The 19,179-nt window shown below is 40.2% G+C and overlaps 1 protein-coding gene across 1 annotated transcript in view; it reads right to left on the bottom strand.

Annotated features, from left to right (window-relative positions):
- SUSD5 (sushi domain containing 5) overlaps positions 1–1,112 on the bottom strand; it is a 47,463-nt gene extending 46,351 nt beyond the window's left edge. The window contains exon 1 of the mRNA XM_036219797.1: positions 892–1,112. Within this exon, the coding sequence (XP_036075690.1) occupies positions 892–1,051 (160 nt within the window). The 5' untranslated portion in view covers positions 1,052–1,112. The remainder of the gene's footprint in view (positions 1–891) is intronic.
- Positions 1,113–19,179: the final 18,067 nt, after the last annotated feature.

Here is a 19,179-nt window from a genome sequence, read left to right on the forward strand (position 1 = left end):
ACCTAATCCGTCTCAAGCTTGAATTTACTAGAAACCCCTCATGGATGTGAGAACTGCTGGCTTCTTTTCTTTCAGATCCTCCTGCACCAAATCAACAGGGTTGTGTTCCAAAATCAAAATACAGCTGAATTAGCTTTTTGAAACTGAACTGATATAAAGTTGTGATCCTGCTAATTTAAGGGAAGTACTTAAAGCTGAACTCAGGTTCACACAAACGACCAAACAAAAAAGATGGGTAAAATTTCGGAACTTGCAATAATCTGGTCCTGACCTATTTCTCTAGCCTCATATCTAACGACATCCTCACCTTAAACTCTCAGCTCCAGTCACTATCGTTTATCCCATCTTCCCTGCCACTCACAGCACAGGGCCTTTGCACTCGCCATTACACCCTCTACCCAGGACACTCTCCTCTCCCCTTTGCCTAGTTGAATCCCACTCATCTTTCAGATTTTCCCGGACCAAGCCAAAATATCGACAGCGTCTTCTAAACACTGGCCTTGTCTTTCCAGGAGCACATTTAAAAGACATAGAAGATTATCTCTCTGCAGAGGAGGTTCTAGAGCACTCCAGACGTGATTTCATTTTGAAGACCTTTCTTGGAGATCTTGGGAAAACTAACCACAAGACTGCAGGACCCATGCTCAGGCTTTCTCCGGCGCGCGAAGGGAGGGTTCAGGGGCCCGGGGGCGGGTGGGGGCGTTTGGGCCAGCTGAGGCTTGGTGTGTCGGGAGAGGGATGCAGGGTCGCAGGACCGCCGCTCGCCTCTTTGCCTCCCAGGCTTGCGGTTTTCTGGGCTCGTCCGAATGAGTCAGTACCCCCAGACAGCTTCGCTTTCCCCACGCGCCGCCCCGGGCCCCGCCGCCTCCCGGGCACTCCGCGGACACTCACCATCCGCCCGCACGGAGAGGCGCGGCAGACCCAGCAAGAGCAGCACCGCCGCGCAGAGCCGGGCGCGGGGCCTGGGTCCCTCGGCAGCCATGGTCCGGGCGTCGACAGGCTGGCGGGCTCGAGCGAGGGCTCTGGCTGCGATCGGGGTTGCTTGGGCCATTGCCCAGCGTGCGCCGCTCGACTGTGCGCGCTGCGCTCTGCTCGCGGGTTGCAGGCTTCGCGCCCGGCGCGCCGAGAGGGAGGAGCGCGGACAGCCCCGGAGGCTGGGGACGCCGGAGCCGCAGCGCTGGGGGCCCGAACTCCCGGGGGTCTTGTCCGAGGCGCCGGGGAGGCGGCTGTAACCCGGCTCCGCCTTCGTGCTGGGCACCTGGAGGCCTCGGTGCCAAAAGAGGCTGAGCCGGACAGCGAGCTCCCAGGGCTCGGCTGGGACCGAGGGTGAGGGCGCCGCGAGGCAAGGAGAGCCGAGAGTCTGCTGCAGAGAAACCCCGCCGGCCTAGGGGACCCTCGACGGAAGGGTGACGCGGTCTCAGAGGCCGAGCCCCTTCGCGAGGACCATTAAAATTCGGATGCCTAACCCTGGTCTCTGCCTCTCGACTGTCCAACTGGCGTCTTCCCATAGAAAAAGAAGAATAGAACTTGCCAGCCTCGCTCCGAGGAGTGAAACGCACAAATAGCGACTCCTCTTCCCTAAAGTCGTAGTTCAAAAGTCACTTAGATAGGATCATCTTCCGGACGCTTCCTTCACGACTTTTCCAGGTATGCGGTAACAGCTCTTAAAAAACGCTAGGAGCGCTGGCGGGCTTGTCACCTTTATCACTCCTCCCAAATAAGGGCTGCTCGACTTGGAGAGGGCCTGAGATTAGGATTCTTTCCGTCTGGGGTGGGAATCTACATTCTAAATAAGTGTCTCACTGAATTCTGCTGCAGGGGTCCCTGCCATGGATTGATTCCTTCTTCTACTCATCCACGTCCTCTCTCCCAGCATCAGCACCGTTTAGTGAAGGAAGACTGGTATTCTTCATCGGCAGTGTAATAAAGATCGGCGCTGTTATAACGGACGCGGGTGACACTCTGCAGTTTACAAATCCCTTCCCTCTTCATGTATTGATTCATCAGCAAGTATCTATTGAGCGCCCACAGCATGCCTGTTCTAGATCCCGAATGAGGCTACAGTCTGTCCTAAAAATGCTCACACTTACATGAGACAGATACCTAATTAAGACTGAACAAGAGATTGGTGCAAAAAGAAACAGATGATTGCCCCCATGACTATGAACTAGTACACACTGAAAGATTATCTGCTTACTTATTAAGATAAGAACTGAGATTTCAACCCATATCTGATTTTTCAGCTCACATAATTTTTGAAGTATGCTGAAAAGCTATCTCCTTATTTCTCTCCAAATGTCAACTACAAAGCTATTATTAGTGATTCATTCTTTGTGAAATAAAACTTTGCTTTTAAAATATAAATACTTGAGGATGTTAAATGCAATGAGGACCGACAATCATTCACACATAAATGTAAATGAATTTACTTAGGTACTTTTCTCCTAGCAGCTAGCTGGTAACATAAGGAGTGAGATTTCACATGTCTGGATTGGAGGGGACCTTTTAAAGCCTGATTATTGCTGCGAATGGAGGGGAGGGGCCACAAGGCAGCTGCAGGAGCTACTACTAACTGACTCGCTCAAGAGCTGTGCCTACTGATGTTTGTAGAAGTTAATTGGATTTACTACCTAACCCTAATGACATTTTAAAGTGTGTCTTCATTCAGATCTGTCTTGGCCTGTCCTTATTCTGGGAGGCGGCATTATCTAAAGGTTTAATTGGTACAACTGCTTTAGAATACTGTTTGGCTCTCTCATATGAAGTTAAACATAAAACTCCCCCATCACACAGAATTCTACTCCTTATGTCTACTAAAAGATTTATACACAAATTTCATAGCAGCTTTATTTGCAATAATTAAAAACTGGAAGTAACTCAAATGTCATCAACAGATGAATAAAAAAACAATAGAATCCTATTCTATAATAAAAGGAATGAACTGAAACACTGAATAATGTGGATGAAGCTCAAAACGTGCTGAGTGAAAGGGCTTCATGCAAGAGTTCACATTGTATGATTTTACTGACATGAAGCTCAAGAAGGTGGGGAAAGTAATTTGTGGCGAAAACAATTCATACGGCGGTTGCCTTTTTGAAGGGAGTAGGAACACGAAGGAACTTCTGACTTCATGGGAATGTTCTGTATCTTGATGAGTGTGGTGGTCACATGAGTCTGTCTATACATTTGTCAAACCTCACTAAACTGTACACTTAAATCTGTACATTTTGTTGAATGTTATTTATACCTTAATAGCAAATATTCCAAAAATAATAAAAATTCCTTGCCCAAAGAAGAAATAGGTTTAATAGAAGAGAGTTTAATAAAAAAGACCACATTTAGAGATGTTGGTAGGGTTGAGAGAATCAATAAGGGATGCTAGAGCTCTTGGGATTATCAACAGCAGGAAGTTACCACCTTGAAGCCTGAATGTGTGAGGGGAGGTTGAGGTGTTACCCAAACCCAGCAAGAACTGTGGCTAGCAGAGGCCACCTGAAGGGAGTTGTAACCATGGGTAGTGGGACTAAATCACTGCCAGTGGTCTGGCAGGGAGGGAGTGGGGAAGAACCACCCGAACCTCTCTCTTCTGCTCTGCAAATCCCTTCTGATGCCTCCCATTGACTGAACCATTTGACAGCCGGAGGGCAAAGGAGCACAGGTGCCGTAGACCTTAGAGGTCATCCACCCAGGGTACAGAACTGGGACGAGAAGGGTGGAGTGGAACTGGAGAGGCAATTGGAATACACCCAGCATGGTCCATCTATTCTTTTCTTTCATTTGAATGAAAATAATTCAAAACAAAACAAGGGAAGCACAAAGTCCTATGAGTTTCTATATGACTCGGGAATATGCCAATGCAATCAAATTCTCACTTGGAGCCAAACTGTAATATTAACCACCTCAGGGGTTATTTTCACCTGAGTGCTGTTTCACACAAAGAGAAAAGAGAAGTAAACAATTATAGTTTCGCTACAGTCCCCACCTCTGTAACTGGTCATGAGGCCTTATGTGATAATCATTGCAGTGTTCCCTTGGCCTGAATGATTCTTTTTTTTTTAACTGGTGGGAGGGACCCAAACATTCATCTCTACTGAGTACCTGTCTTTATTACTTTGCCACAATTTCTCACTGATTATTATTATTGGGCACGGGAGTTTCTTGGGATCCAGACATAATCACTTATGCTCCCTTTGGTTATTAGGATCAATACGGCCAGTAGAGTGACCTTCTTCTCTGTTGGAGAGCAATCTTAGCTTCCAATTTACTGGCACATGTCTGTGTGTTTACTGGTGGAAGTATCTCTCCCTTGCCCAACCAAACTTCCCAATTCACCAATCCAAAGCTTGTGGAGATGGCACGCAAAACTTTGGCAGGCGAGTTATTACATGTAAGGAACAGGAAGTCACTCTCACTTCCACTCTTTGGTTCTTAGATAGTGTATTCTGTCTATAAGAGAAATGATATCATATATTGGCTGCTGGTTTAAGGCACATACTGTATCATGGGCGAGTGTCTTAACCTCTCAGGGTGTTGTCACTGGCTAGTACCCTGTGACCTCATTTTTCTATTAAGTCACCTGCTTCTGGGTAATGCGACATATCATAAAACATATGCGCATGAGTCCATTGCCCTATCGCTTTTGCTGCAAATCAATTTCTTGGTTATAAATGATGTAATGCATGATTCCATGGCAACAGATGAGGCATTCTCTGAGTTCACCATAGTCGTGCTAATAGGAACAAAGAAGGCAAGGAAGGCCAAATCATATCTAGAATAAGGGTCTGTTCCAATGAGGGCAAATAACTGTGACCTCTGTGAAAAAAAGGGAGCCCGTATAAACAACCTTTACCCACATCTGTAACGGGATCTAATTTTTCCATCTATACATGATATCAACAAATCTTTGAAAGCATATTTTGTCAAAGGAGAAACATTCGACATTTTTTTAAAGGCTATTATAAATTGTTTTTCTTTTTCTGGTGATTATACAATACGAATTTTGGTGATTAAAATAATATTCACACTAAATTAACCTCTGGATGTTTCTTGAGTTTTTGAATAAATTGCAATGTTCATACAATTCATAATTTCAAACAAGCTGTGGTATTTATTCTGTAGGTCTGAGAAATTTTCTTGGATTATTTATTTAATTTATATTTAATTGAACATATTTGACATATAACACTGTATAAATTTAAGAGGTACAATGTATTACTTTGATACATTATGTTTTATAATATGATTGCCTTCATAGCTATATTTAGTACATCACATAATTTTAGTATAATATTGTTGTCTATATTCTTTATATTGCATTAGTCACTATGGCTTATTTACTACTTGTTGCAAATTTGTACCCTCAAATAACATCGATCTTATCTCCCCACCTCCCAACTTGCATTATTTATTCGATGATGTCCCCTCTTTGCCTCACATCTCTTTATTTGGATCTTCTACTTTTAATATGCTGGGTCTGCCGGAATCATCCCATAATTTTCTTATTTTTTCACCCTAAGGTTATGAAGATGGCTGAACACATAACACCCAATACTAGACAGATGAGATTGACAGCAGTTTAATAATCACATATACGTATAGCCTAGGTGGAGGAGAACACTGCATGACATTCAAGGCCATATAGGAGTTGTACTTGGGAAAAGAGGGGACAATTAGGGACTATGGGATGCAGGCTTTGTAGTAACGAGAAGGTCAGGTGACCTCTGGTTCCCATGAGAGGATGTGATTGTCTTGTTTGAATAATTCCTCAGGCCGATGGAGAACTAAAGCCTGCTACTTAGAAAAAAATAAAACAAAACCCAGAAACTGTGCCTGGTCCCAGTGATAAGAAGGGTTGTTTGGCTAAGGGGCCTTCTCATGGGAGTACAATGGGAAGGAGAACTTGAAGTTAGTTTAACCATTTGACGCCTGATTTTACCAGATGCCATGACCTTAGAGAAACAATTTAAGTGCAGAGCCTCATATCCTTGTTTGTTAAATGGGGATGATAATGCCAACCCCACAGAGTTCTTGCTGTGATTGAATGAGAATCCCAGCACACTGAAGGAAGGGGCTAAGCAATAGGTCAATATTTATTCTCTTTATTACTTAGGAGACACAACCAAGAAAGAAAGAAGATGACCCAGGCAAATCCCTTTTTAAATATGTCAATGACAGACCTTCTAGCAAACAAACCAATGGTATTTGCTAGCAAGAGAGTCTGCTTTTAGAAGGATGTACCTTGTTGTCCAGGATTGTTCATGATGAACAAACCTGTAATCTGTAGCATGGTTACCTGGATATATCATGTAAGTTATATAATCATCTAAATAGAAAATGGAGAAATATCATGCTGTAGATGGCTCCTAGTGTGTAGGTGTTATCACAACACACATCCCTTGATGACCTCATTAAGTCGAAGCATAGACAATGCATATATCTGAAGAAAACCTATAATACGTTAGATAGAGACCTGTCTAAAGAAGTGGGAATAAGGACAACCTAAAAGAGACAGAGATAATGCAGAGGCAAGAAAACTTCAACATAATCACCTTACTTGCTCTCATGAAGAGAAGATAGAGCAATCAAAAATATAAAACAGGTTGCTGTATTTTTTTTAAAGGAATATTCAAATAACAAAAAAAAAGATTTCTTGGAAATTAAAACAAGAAATCAGAAACAAAAAAACTCAGTAGATGAGTGTGAAGATAAAATTGAGAAAATCTCCCAGAAGGTATAGCAGAATGACAAATAGAAAATGGGGGAGAAAAAATAACAGCCAGGAAGTCACTCTTTGCCTGTACCCCGCCTTCATCTCCCCAGGTAGCCCCCAGAAGCATGCTGTGAAATTCCCCCCAGGAAACTGTGAGCAGCAAATTTCTCAATTTCCCTTTCCCTTTCAGTCTTGTGTGTCTCTGGTTAACAAAGTCATGACACTCTGTCCAAAGGTCAAAGCCGACTTTAAGGTTTCTGAAAATTTCTGAGACACTTGGATTTCGAATTCCTGGCCCCACTTCTGGTTCTTCAGAAAATGACTCTCCCTTTATTTCTACCCTGGTGTCCACTCAAATGTGAAATTCATGTTGGAGTAAATTTTCTTTTTTCTTTTCTTTGAGGGAGGGCGGGCTGGAGGGAGGGGAGGGAGGGAGTGAGGGGAGGGCGGTCAGTTACTTTACTTTAACGTAAATGCCTTCACTCATCACTCCTTCCTTCCTCCTTCCTTCAATTGCCCTTCCTTCCTTTCCTTCACTTTCTTCCTTCCTTCCTTCCTTCTCTTCCTTTCTTTCCTCTTTCTTTCTTTCTCTTTCTTTCTTTCCTTTCCTTTCCTTCCTTTCCTTCCTTCCTTCCTTCCTTCCTTCCTTCCTTCCTTCCTTCCTTCCTTCCTTCCTTCCTTCCTTCCTTCCTTTCTTTTTTTTTACCAAAACTCCATTCACTTCAGGCTTTTACTGATTAAACAGTCTTTTATTGAAGGTTTTAGGAAAGTGGTGAAAAAATTTTTTTTGCATAAATTCAAACAACTTAAAACTGAGCTGAGCACAGTAATTACCACCTCCCTCATCCAAGGTTTCTAGGTCCACGGTTTCAGTTACCCATGGTCAATCGTATTCCAAAAATATTCAATAGACAATTCTGGAAATAAATAATTCTTAAGTTTTAAATCGTATGCCATTCTGAGCAGCATGACAAAATCTTGCACTGTTCTGCTCCATCCTGACCTGGACGTGACTCTTCCCTCTGTCCCGACTGTTCATGCTCTATACGCTTTCCATCTGTTAGTCACTTAGTAGCTACCTCGGTTATCAGACTGACTGTCGCAGTATCACAGTGCTTGTGTTCCAGTGACGCTTATTTCACCTGGTAGTGGCTCCAAAGCGCAAGAGTGGAGATGTTGGCAATTCAGATATGCCAAGGAGAAGCCATAAAGTGCTTCCTTTAAATGAAAAGGTATGTGTGTACAGGACGAAACATAGTATATGTATAGAGTTCAGTACCATCCGTGGTTTCAGGTGTCCACAGGGGGTCTTGGAACATATCCCCTGTGAATAAGGGAAGACAGACAACTGCATTAGACGTCCGTATTCTTAACAGTCCTTTTGGCCTCTGCTGTTTTCCGTGGCCATTTTCTTTTGCTCTCTCCTCCCTTCTCAACTCTCTCCCACCCCCAAATTCACCACCCCCTTTTCAGTTCCCCGCCTTCCCTTGCTTTCCATTATTACATACAAACACACCACTCATAAACATTCCATGGTGATTAAACTTGTAAATGACAAAGGGAGAAAGCTTAAACTCTACCTGAGAGACTCATTATTGGTATTCAAAACATTTTGCCTTAGTAAGGATATTTCAGAGCTCATGCATTTTTTTCCCTCTTTTTTCTATTTATTTATTTAAAAATTATTGGGGTGACTAGAGTTCATGCATTTAAAATTATGTCTGCTATGCTCAACTCCCTAGATAATCCATAGACCAATGTATACTGTCCAACTTGGTCTCTCTGTTGTACAGAAAGTTGGTTTTCTAAAATCTGACCAGGGACTCTAATGGCCTGGATCATTAAGTAGGATCTCTTGGTATGATCAATAAAGAGTTTTAAGTTTAGTTAGCCTTGCTGGCCTCATGTATATCTTATTATGTCCAGATTTCCCTTGGGCAAACAGTCAGAAGGTTTATTATTGATGATAGTTTCTTTTTTCTTTTTTTAATAGTGAAGTAATGGATAGTGATTGTCCTAAATAAACTTAACATATTACTTTGGTACTGGAAATTTACTTCACAATGTTATATGTGCACTAAGAAGTAATTACCTTGTATCGATCACCTATGACAACCAACCACTTTAATCTATATTTTATCTCTAATCCTCACAACAACTATATAGTCAGTCTGCAGATGAGAAAATAGAGCTCTTTTAAATGTAATTTATGCAAATTGCCCAAGGTCATATAGTTAAAATGGTAAAGGTGGGATTTGAACTCTACTCTATATAATTCTAAAGTCTCTACTCTTACCTTCACACCATGTTGCCTTTTAGATACCCTATATGCATTTCTTCCCAGTAAATTAGGGTTTAATTCTAAAAAGGCCAAATCTGATGTTGATATTCTATGTCCGGGTATGAGAAAGAAACCATAAGTAACCTCCCAAACACCTTGCGACTGTACAGCTTAGGTTACTGTACTGTAATTATATATTTTTGGGTCTACCATGAATAGGAGGATAGGGGCAGAGTCTTACCATCTCTGTATCACCAGTGGCCACCACAGCCCTTATTCCAGTGCTTGGCACATAATAGGTACTTAATAAATATCTGATGAATGAATGAGTGAGGTACTTTCCATGGCATTGTGGACACTCTATTTCCCACAGCCTACCCGTTTGAACACCAACTCATCTTTCTTGACTCAGTACTTGCATCGTCTCCTCTGTGAAGTTTTTTTTGTGACTTAGTTCACTCTTTCCACCGATGACTCTCTCCTTGTGCTTCCAACTATACCATGAACAGTCGTCTCTTTAATGGAACTATTGTTTTACAGATATGTCTCTCCCATAGTCTGAATGTCCTTGAGGATGGAGATCATGCTTTTTCTGTTTTTACCTCTGGTGCTTTGAGAAGTGCCTGGTTCATAGGTAGATTCTCAACCTACATTTGATGAATTAATCATATACCCTGATCTGTTGGGTTTACTCATCAAAGGACCCCAAGGAGAGAACATGTCAAGAATCATGGGAATGCTCCCAGTAAAATATGGACCTTGCCAAGGGATTGCATGCATGGTCTCTTCTTAGCATCTTCTTTTTAGGTCAGCAGCCATGTCCTTTTACGTTTTTCTCTCTCTAGTAGCTACTACAGTGCCTAGCACACACAGTATTCATTTAATCAGGCTTCGATGAGTGGAAAGAGAAATAAATGCGCCTCGAAAGAAATATATACAGCCAATGTAGAATTTCAAACCTGATGGATCTGAAGCAGTCTCACAGATCATCTGCTACCAGCCTGAAGCCACATAACTGAAAAATCAGTGCACAATGTAGCATTTACATGCAGGCTGCCTTCGGGGCTGTGGAGGTTGTGGGCTGGGTCCTGAGTAAACACAGGCTGCACTGAAGAGCCATTGTGGGCACTGGTAGTTCTTTCAAGTTCCTCTGGGGTCTGAAGTTGATTTGCAGCTGGAGCCAAGTCTCTGCCAAGCCTCTCTCTCTCTCTCTCTCTCTCTCTTTTTTTTTTTTGGTGGCAATTGAATTATTAACTAAAAGAAAACCATCCAGGGTGTAGCAGTTAGCAGCAGGCTGCCAATGGTAGTGAATTTTTGTTTACTCAGAGTGTTTGCACCTAATTTAATGAAAAGTAGGAATGAACCCTCAGAAAGCAATTTAGAAGCCTTGGCCCTAAAGGAAGACAGGCTTTGGACTTTGCAGGAAAGCAGTTAAGGCAGCCAAGGACGGAAGCTACAGAGCTACCCCTACTCCCCAGTAAGACTTATTTCCAGATGGATGTTATCCACAGGTTGCTTCTGTACTGGTTTTTCAGAGACTCTGGCAGGAGAGCAGTGCTCCCATCTCCCAAAAGCTTCTGCGGTCCCTGGTTTGAATCCTGCAGTTCTTACTAAAGACATTCATCCCTGTTGAGATGCAAATGCCTCTAAGAGGGACAACTCTGAAAAGAGTCAGAAGAATTGAGTTTAAGTCTGACTTTTGCAACTTAGTATCTGTGGAACCAGGAATACATCACTTTACAACTGTGGGCCTCAGTTTCTTTACCTGTAAAATGGAGATGACAGTGCTACCTAACATATTAGGGTTCTTGAGATTGGATTACTTTGTAAATAAAAAACTTTCTACAGATAGAACGGGTATGTGTAATAATTTCTATATGCATGGTACCTTAGCACATTGCATTACTCTGTAAACCACTTGAGGGTAAAGGCTATGTCTTGTTTTGGATCTAGCTTCTAGTTCAGTACATGGCACAGAGTAGATGCTCAATAAAAGTAGGTGAATTGAGCAAGGTTAATTACAGCAGCAAGAAAGATAAGTATACTCCAATCATCTATCATATCTAACGTTGAGATCCTCACTTTACAGATCTCTGAGTAACCACTGAACTACTTCCTCTTGCTCTGGGAAGGCAGGGCAAACTGACCAACTCCACTAAATTCCCCGTGGAGCTCACAATCATTAAACATTGATGACTGCTGTTCTGGGGACCATTCATCCCAGGTCTCCTTCCGATAGTTCACGTATTCATAATACAGTCTTATTGAACTCATTGGTATAACATGTATTTGTCAGACTATGCACCCAAATCCTCATTTTTAGAAGAATGGTCATCATGTGCATGGGACATGGTGAGAAGGCAGGTGAGAAGCCAATCTGAAGATGTGATATGTTAACAGTCTCTGATCTTAGCCCATATGTTGACTTTGCTTTTTATTGAAGTGTAGCAAGGGCATAGAGAGTTTTAAATTTACTTTGAGAAGTGGTGAAATACAAGGGCTTAAGATGCTTGGCCATCAGAATATGAGATTCTGCCATTAGCCTATTGTCAACCGATGTGTTAATCATTCCTTTGTCCTCCATTTCTTGTTTACTAAAGCCCAGTAATGGAGAGATGACTTCTAAAGACACTTCCATTATTCTGCTTGGATCTAATGGCCCATTTTCTCATGCATAGTTCTTTTCTATGTTTAGAATGTCTCCTGTTGGCTGAGCTGGAGTTTCCACCACCCCTCTGCCCCCTAGATTTGTTAAAGCATAGGACCGAATGTGGACCCTGCTGGGAAGAGAGTCGGCATAGGGTTGTCTTGGCTCTGCCATGCAAGCTATATGAAAAGGCAAGGAGACTTTAGCAGGAAGAGTACAGAGTTTTATGTAAGCTGTCCTAGGGCTGAGCAGAGAACTGTAAGGAATCTCAAAACAGAGATGCATCCACAACGGACATGCGGGTCCACACAGGTGGAGAGGAGATGACTAAATGCCAAGTGAAGTTCTGAATTTCAGTTGTTGAGTGTCTCATGCCAATTTCTGAAACAAAACTGTATTTGTAAATGTAAGTGGTAGTGAGACCATTACCATAAAGTGGGGAAAAACCCATGGACCCACTGGAAGTTGGGGGACAGGAATGAATATCTCCAGTAAATAATGTTTGAAGGAACAGTAGCAGGTAAAAATAAATTTGTGCTTTGATCACAATGCATCTACCACCTTTGTTTAACATACCAACTCATATACTTTAAATACTTTTGTATTTATTTGGAGCCTCAGTTTACTGTCTGAAGGTATACATCAAGCTATGTGCAAATATTTTCTCTTTTGAATGTGATGTATTATTGGAAGGTAAAGCCACTTGTGGATTAGTTAGCAAATCAACAACAATTAGGTTAAGTTATCTACAAATAATGGTATATACATTTCCATAAGGATATACATATAATAATTTTCCAGGCACTTAACTAGAATTGACTTGGACTCAGGTAATGGGAAAAGGAGAGAGATATATTTTGTGTTTCTCCTCTCTTTCCTGCAGTGGGTAGCAGAGTGCTGAACAGAGAAGTAGGTGGGCTCTATTACCTGGTAGTACTATGACCATGAGTAAATTGCTTAGCTCTCATTTATTCATTCATTCATTTAACAAACAATTGATGAGGAAACAAGAAGTTGAGAAGCAGTCTCAAGGAATATTCAAGTTGGAGGAGGTTGACTAGTAAAGTCGAGGAATGAAGCTAGGTTGGGATCAAGAGAGAGCAGCCAGAGCACATGAGAGATACTGTATGTAACCACTGATGGCTTTCCTGATGCTCCAATGCCCCGCCACCAGACATTGAATTAATGCCCAATTGAACCTGTGAAAGGGCATCCTTATTCTGGGAAGACTTGCATTCTGCATCTTAGATTGCTAGGCACGCCATCTGCCGTCTCAGTCCCTGTTTACTTTTTATGCCATCCATAAAAAGGTGGCCAAGCTTGCTTTAATTTATTGAAAAGGATATAAATAGCCTCGGGAGAATAATTAGAAGCCCACTGTTTTTCATTATATTTTAAGACAGCATATTTTCCTGTCTACTGACTTTTAAGAGGGCCCTGCCAAATAGTCTGTGTAAGAGTAAATGAGCAAACAAAAGGATTGTTCTGTAGCTATTTGGACTTGGTTTTTAAGAAACTTTATCTTCATTCACATGAAAAAAATAAAATTCTTAACTTCACCTTCTCCAGGTCCCGCAAAAAATGCACAATGTGTGCCTACAGAAGCAGAAGGGGAAAAATATGGAAAGAATGACTCACTATTCAGAGCAAAAGATTCTGTTACCAGTGAACAGAGGGAATTGTATGGATTGATTAAGCAGTGATATTGACCAAATTATTGGGGAAAAAAAATGGAGGAGCAGTAGGATATTTTAAAAGGCTGCAGAAGAAAAAATACTATAAAGACAGCATGCTCAAAAATAACTCCCAATGTCAAAGAAGTTGTTTGGCAAAACGATGCTCTCATACTCAAAGGTTTTTATTCTTACTCCAAAATGCCCTTTTATACCAGTATAATTCTACTCATTTTTCAAGATTTTAATTACACAAGTCAAAATAAGTTCATTAACCTTGTAAACAATCAAAATTTATATAAAAACCAAAGTACCCTTTGACTACCAACTGTATCAAAACAAATCTTTACTCTATCAGGGATATCCATTATTATGAATTTAGTGGGTATTATTCAGAAAACAATGAGAAAGGTCTTTATGTTCTAATATAGAAGTCCAAGACATACTGTTGAGAAAACAAAGACATTTCCTGGATATACGCTATGATACTATTCATGTAAAAAAATAAAATACACTCTAGACAATACTATATAGTACCTATATCTGCTAATTTGTATCATACCTATTTATTTATGCTTATGATATCTATATCTCTAAGGCATGAATAGATAAGGGTTAAGGGAATTTTTACTTTTGGGAATGGTGAAATAAATTAGATATGTCTCTTTCTGAGGATGAGAAATCTGTACAAAATTCGATAACATCTAATTAAAGGCATCAAGCAGTTAATAACATAGTGAATAATTGTTAGACTAAGCTCCTTTGAAGGGAAGGAGTTCAGAGAGGTGATACTAGTGATTAAGATCTCTTTCTCTCTGGAGGATTATTCACTTATTTTAGAAGGGGCTGTTGAGAGGATGAAAAACTGAGTGATTCTTTTGATAGTCTTGTCAGGCTAAGGGAACAAGAAACTGACATGATTCAACCATGATGGGGTGTTCCTTTGCTTTGTGTTGAGATCTCAATGATCCTCATTAGTAATATGGTTATACAAACAAAGGCAGGTTCTTGCAGAAATTGTAGCTCATCTTTGAATAATCTCAGTCACTAAATTTGGTTTAAGGTTAACTCATATTACTTGGCAAAATGTGGTAAGTACCTACCAGAAATAATAACTTCTCTGGAGGAAGAATGCATCATTCTTAGGAACAAATTACCCTAATGATTTTGGAACTACATATCTGGCCTACAATTAAAATAAAACAGGTACACCAGAGACAAAAAACTGAGAATGATATCAGAAACAACAAATGATAAAAAGAAAACCGTAGAGAAACCAGGTATTGGAGTTATCAGATACAGATTTAAAAATAACTCTATTCGTTATATTTAGTGAGATACCAGACAAGCCTGGGAAATATGGCAGAGAACTAGGTTCTGTAAAAAATTTAAAAATGTAGTATACGACCAAAAATTATAACCGAAATGAAAAACTCAGTGTATGTCCTTAATAGCAGATTAAACATTGCTGAAGAGAGATTTAGTGAGCTGGAAAATATGTTGGAAGAAAATATCTAGAATGAAGCATAAAGAGAGAAGAGGAAATTATATAAAATAAAAATAATAGATATAGAGAATGTGTGAAGATCAAGCATATGATAATTTAAGCATATGCTAGAAAATAAAGAACAACAGTAAGAATGGGCAGAAAAATATTTGAAGCGTTTATGGCTGAGAATTTCTCTCAATGGATAAAAGATATCAAACCATAGTGGAAGACACACAAAACTAAAAAAAGAAAAATACAGAGAAAGCCATACGTAGGCACATCAGAGCAAAACTGCTGAAACCTAAAGGCCAACCCATCCCCTGCCAAAAAAATCTTAAAGTACTAAAGGAAAAGGAGTTGTTACCTTCAAAGGAGAAAGCACAAAACTTACAAATGATTTCCCCATAGAAATAATGAAAATCCAAAGGTGAAATAATAATATATTTAAATTACAGAGAGGCAATGACTGTCAACAGAGAATTCTATGCCCAGTGAAAACATCTCTTGTAAAGAAGGTGAAATAGGACCTTTTGTTTTCAGACATATAAAAACTACAGAACTTAACACCAGCATACCCACATTAAAAAAATACCAAAAGCATTCTTCTGACAGAAGGAAAATGATCCATGAAGGAAGACTAGAGATACATGAAAGAATGAAAAGTAATAAATAGGTAAATATAGAGGATTGTTGACTACATAAAACAATAGCAAGATCTAGTGGGGTTTAAAATGTTTAATAAACTAAAATACATGTAAATAGCGTACAACTTGGAAGGGGGAAATGGAGTTAAGACGTTCTAAGATCTTTGTATTGCCTCCTTCTGCCCCCAAATTCATTTATTGAAATCCTAATGCCAATGTGATGGTATTAGCAGATAACTAGGTCACAAAAGTGGGGACCTCCTGAATGGAATTAGTACCCTTATAAAAGGGACCCCCTTACCCCATCTTTACCATGTGAAGACAAAACAAGAAGACAGTAGTCTGCAGCCTGGAAGAGGGCTCCCACTAGATCCCCACCATGTTGGTGCCCTGATCTCAGACTTCCAGCCTCCATGACGAGAAGAAAAAATAAATTCTGATAAATAAATTTCTATTGTTTATAAGCCACTCAGGTTGTGGGACTTTGCTATAATACATCCAAACTGATGAAGACGGGAAAAAGGAATTTTCAATTAAAATTAGATTTTGAGGACTTCTGATGTTGACTAAGATGGAGTATTCCTATTACGGACTATCTGTGTTTTATTGCAACAAAATAGTGTGGGCAGAACAGCAAAAGCAAGTACCAGAGAACTTTGAAAAAGCATCGGGCAAAATTAAATATATGTTCAGTAAAATAAGACAAAACAAAAAAACAAAAAACCTCCCAGCCAATTAGGAATAAAAGGAAAGTTCCTTAATAAAGGGTACCTACAAAAAATCTGCAGCTAACATCATGCTTATTGATGAAATATTGAATGCTTTCCTTCTATAACCCAGAAATCCAAGTCCCGGTTGTTTATCTGAGTTGTAAGTTAATGTTCACATAAAAGTATGTATGTGAATGCTTATAGCAATTTTATTTAAAGCTGTCAAACTGGAAACAACCCAGATGTTCTCCGACAGGTGAATGGATAGACAAACTCTGGTATGTCCATATAATAGATTACTATTCGGAAATAAAAAGGAGAGAATTATTGATTCACATAACAACATGGATGAACTCAAGTGCACTTTGCTAAGTGAAAGATCCAAAAGTCCATACATTGTATGATTCCATTTATACAATATTCTTAAAAAGGCCTAACTAGAGAGATGAAAAGTAGGTCAGTGTTTGATAAAGGATGGGTTTGAGAGAAGAGGTGACTATAAAAGGATAGAATAAGGGAGTATTTGGGATGATAGTACTAACCTGCTTTCCATCCTGATAGATTCTCTCCCCCTCTACAGGGCTTTCTGGTATTGATTGTTGAGGACTGAAGTTGTCCATTTGTTTAGTGACTCTTCCAAACTACTTTTGTAAAGATTGTATTCCTTGTCATGTATGCTCACTGAAGTCTCTGTTCTGTTATCTCAGCAGTCAGCTAATGACTGGAAGATATTTCCTTAAATGCCTGGAGACAAAAAGAAAAACACTTCCTTGGTCTTTGCCATATTGGCTCTGAGCTAGGATAGTCCTTAACTGCTAAGCCAAGTTGATTACAACTCTGCCTTAGTCTGCTCATAACGACATTGTGTACAATGGTCTTAAACAGGAAACAACCCAAATGCCCATCAACAGTGAAATGGAAATATTCTTGTTTATGCATTCCATGGAATACTTTATAGCAATGAAAATGAATAAATATAAAAATTATATCAAAATGGCAAGAAAGTGTTTTCCATAAATATTTATAGTGGTGACTTCAAAAAGGGGGTTAAGATTAAGAAAGGACACATGAGTCTTCTGGGTTTCTGGGAATGTTCTATTTCTTGAACCGGGTGGGTGTTCACTTTTTAAACTATACATTAATATTACTTTTATGTATAGTTCATAATAAGACAGAAAAAAAGCTGTCAATAATTACAGTTTTTCTTCTATTACACTCCCTACTCTGATAGGTCATGTTCTTCAAACTGACCAACCAGTCTTAAGATACATGTTCATTCATTCAATCGTTCATTCATCCAATCAACCGTTGATATTTATTGAACACCCACTGTAAGCCATGAACTGTTTAAAACACTAGGAACCCAGAGGTGGAAGAAGACAGACATCTTGTATTCCAGGGTGAAGAGACAGGCAGTAATTAATATACCAAAAAAATTAAAAGATAATTTCTAAGGGTACTAAGTATTTTGAAAATAAGATAGAATTATAAGAAAGGGTAACTGTGATGAGAAAGAGTAACTGAGTTGAGCTATTTTTAGACAGAGTGGTCAATGAAGTCTTCTGTGAAGATGGTATTTGAGAAGGTAACTGACTTGTAGCAGATGAAGTAATGGGCAGTGTGAAGTTCTGGAGGAAGAATATCCCAAATAAAGAAAGAAGTTGTTGCTGAGGTTCTTAAGTGGGAAAGTGAATTTTTTTTTTTTTTAGGTGAGGCAACCCTTGGTTGACCTCAGAGATTGCAAGGACCTTGTCAGTTTACAATGCCTTATTTTTTATTTTTACAACTACAGCACCTAGGTGGTCTTCCTAGGTGGTCTCCCATCCAGGTACTAACCAAGACAGAACCCCGCTTAGCTTCTGAGATCAGACTGGATGGGGCTTGTTGAGGGTAGCATGGCCATAGACTGGGAAAGTGACATGTTTGAGGAACATCAGAAAATAAAGGCATGGCTAGTGTGGAGTGAATGAGGTGGGTTAGTGTGGTAGTTCATCCATCGTGGAGGACCTCGTAGACCATGAGAAGAGCTTGGTTCTTTTTCCTAAGTGCCGTGAGAAGCCATCGAAAACACTGCTATTGTATAGACTCATGTGGCATGGAGACTTATTTAGGTAAAAGATGATGGTGACTGTGAGGTGGAGTTGGTCAGAAATGGATGGATTCAGGATTTATTTGAAGATAGAGTCAAGAATATTTATTAATGGATTAGATGTAAAGTGCGAGGAAAGGAGAGATTCAAGGATGGTTTGTAGGTTTTTGTTCTGAACAACCAAAGGGATAATGGGAATATTTGCTGGGATGAGGAAGACTAGAGAGTAAGAAACTTTGATTCAAAATTTCGTTAAGGCTTTGTTAAATTTGAGATGCCTATTAGACACTCAAGGGTCGAGATGCCAGATTGGCTGTTGACTGTCTCTTCTTCACAGTATTAATGAGCTGGCCGAGTTTGAGGGTATCTAAAGTTCTCTTTGACCATATTCAAAACACTCAAAAAATTGCTGATTGATTTAATAAATTAGAATGTACACACACAATGCTATTCCATGAATTGACATGCAAAGACAATAATTTTTAATTGAAAAAAGTAGATTGTAAGAGTGTGTATGGTTTGCTTCCATTTGTAAGAATACGGTATATTATAATATATATTTTGTTGGAAGCTCAGGGGAAGATAAACTAGAATATAAGCAGTGGTTACCTCAGGTGCTGGAATTTAGTTTTATTCTTTTTAATTCTTATAATTAGTTTAAAACGCCTTCGGTAATTGTGCCTTACCTGTGCAAGCTGTTTCTGAAAGAATTCGTAAAGGGCTCTTCCAGCTGGCTGGATTATGTGTCAGGTGAGGGATGTCAAGGTGATCAGGGTGATGATGGAGCAGATGCAAGCAGGAACGACTAAGAGGCCCCGCCCAAGAGCCAAGGCGTGGGGGGACGAAGGGGGCGGTCCAAAGGACACCGCCCCTGAGCGTCACGTGCCCACCCTCCACCAATGGCCGCCTCCTGAGCCCACCTTAGGGCCGGGGCGGG

The sequence above is a fragment of the Rousettus aegyptiacus genome, unplaced genomic scaffold (genome assembly GCF_014176215.1).
Source record: "Rousettus aegyptiacus isolate mRouAeg1 unplaced genomic scaffold, mRouAeg1.p scaffold_m13_p_4, whole genome shotgun sequence".
NCBI lineage: Eukaryota > Metazoa > Chordata > Mammalia > Chiroptera > Pteropodidae > Rousettus > Rousettus aegyptiacus.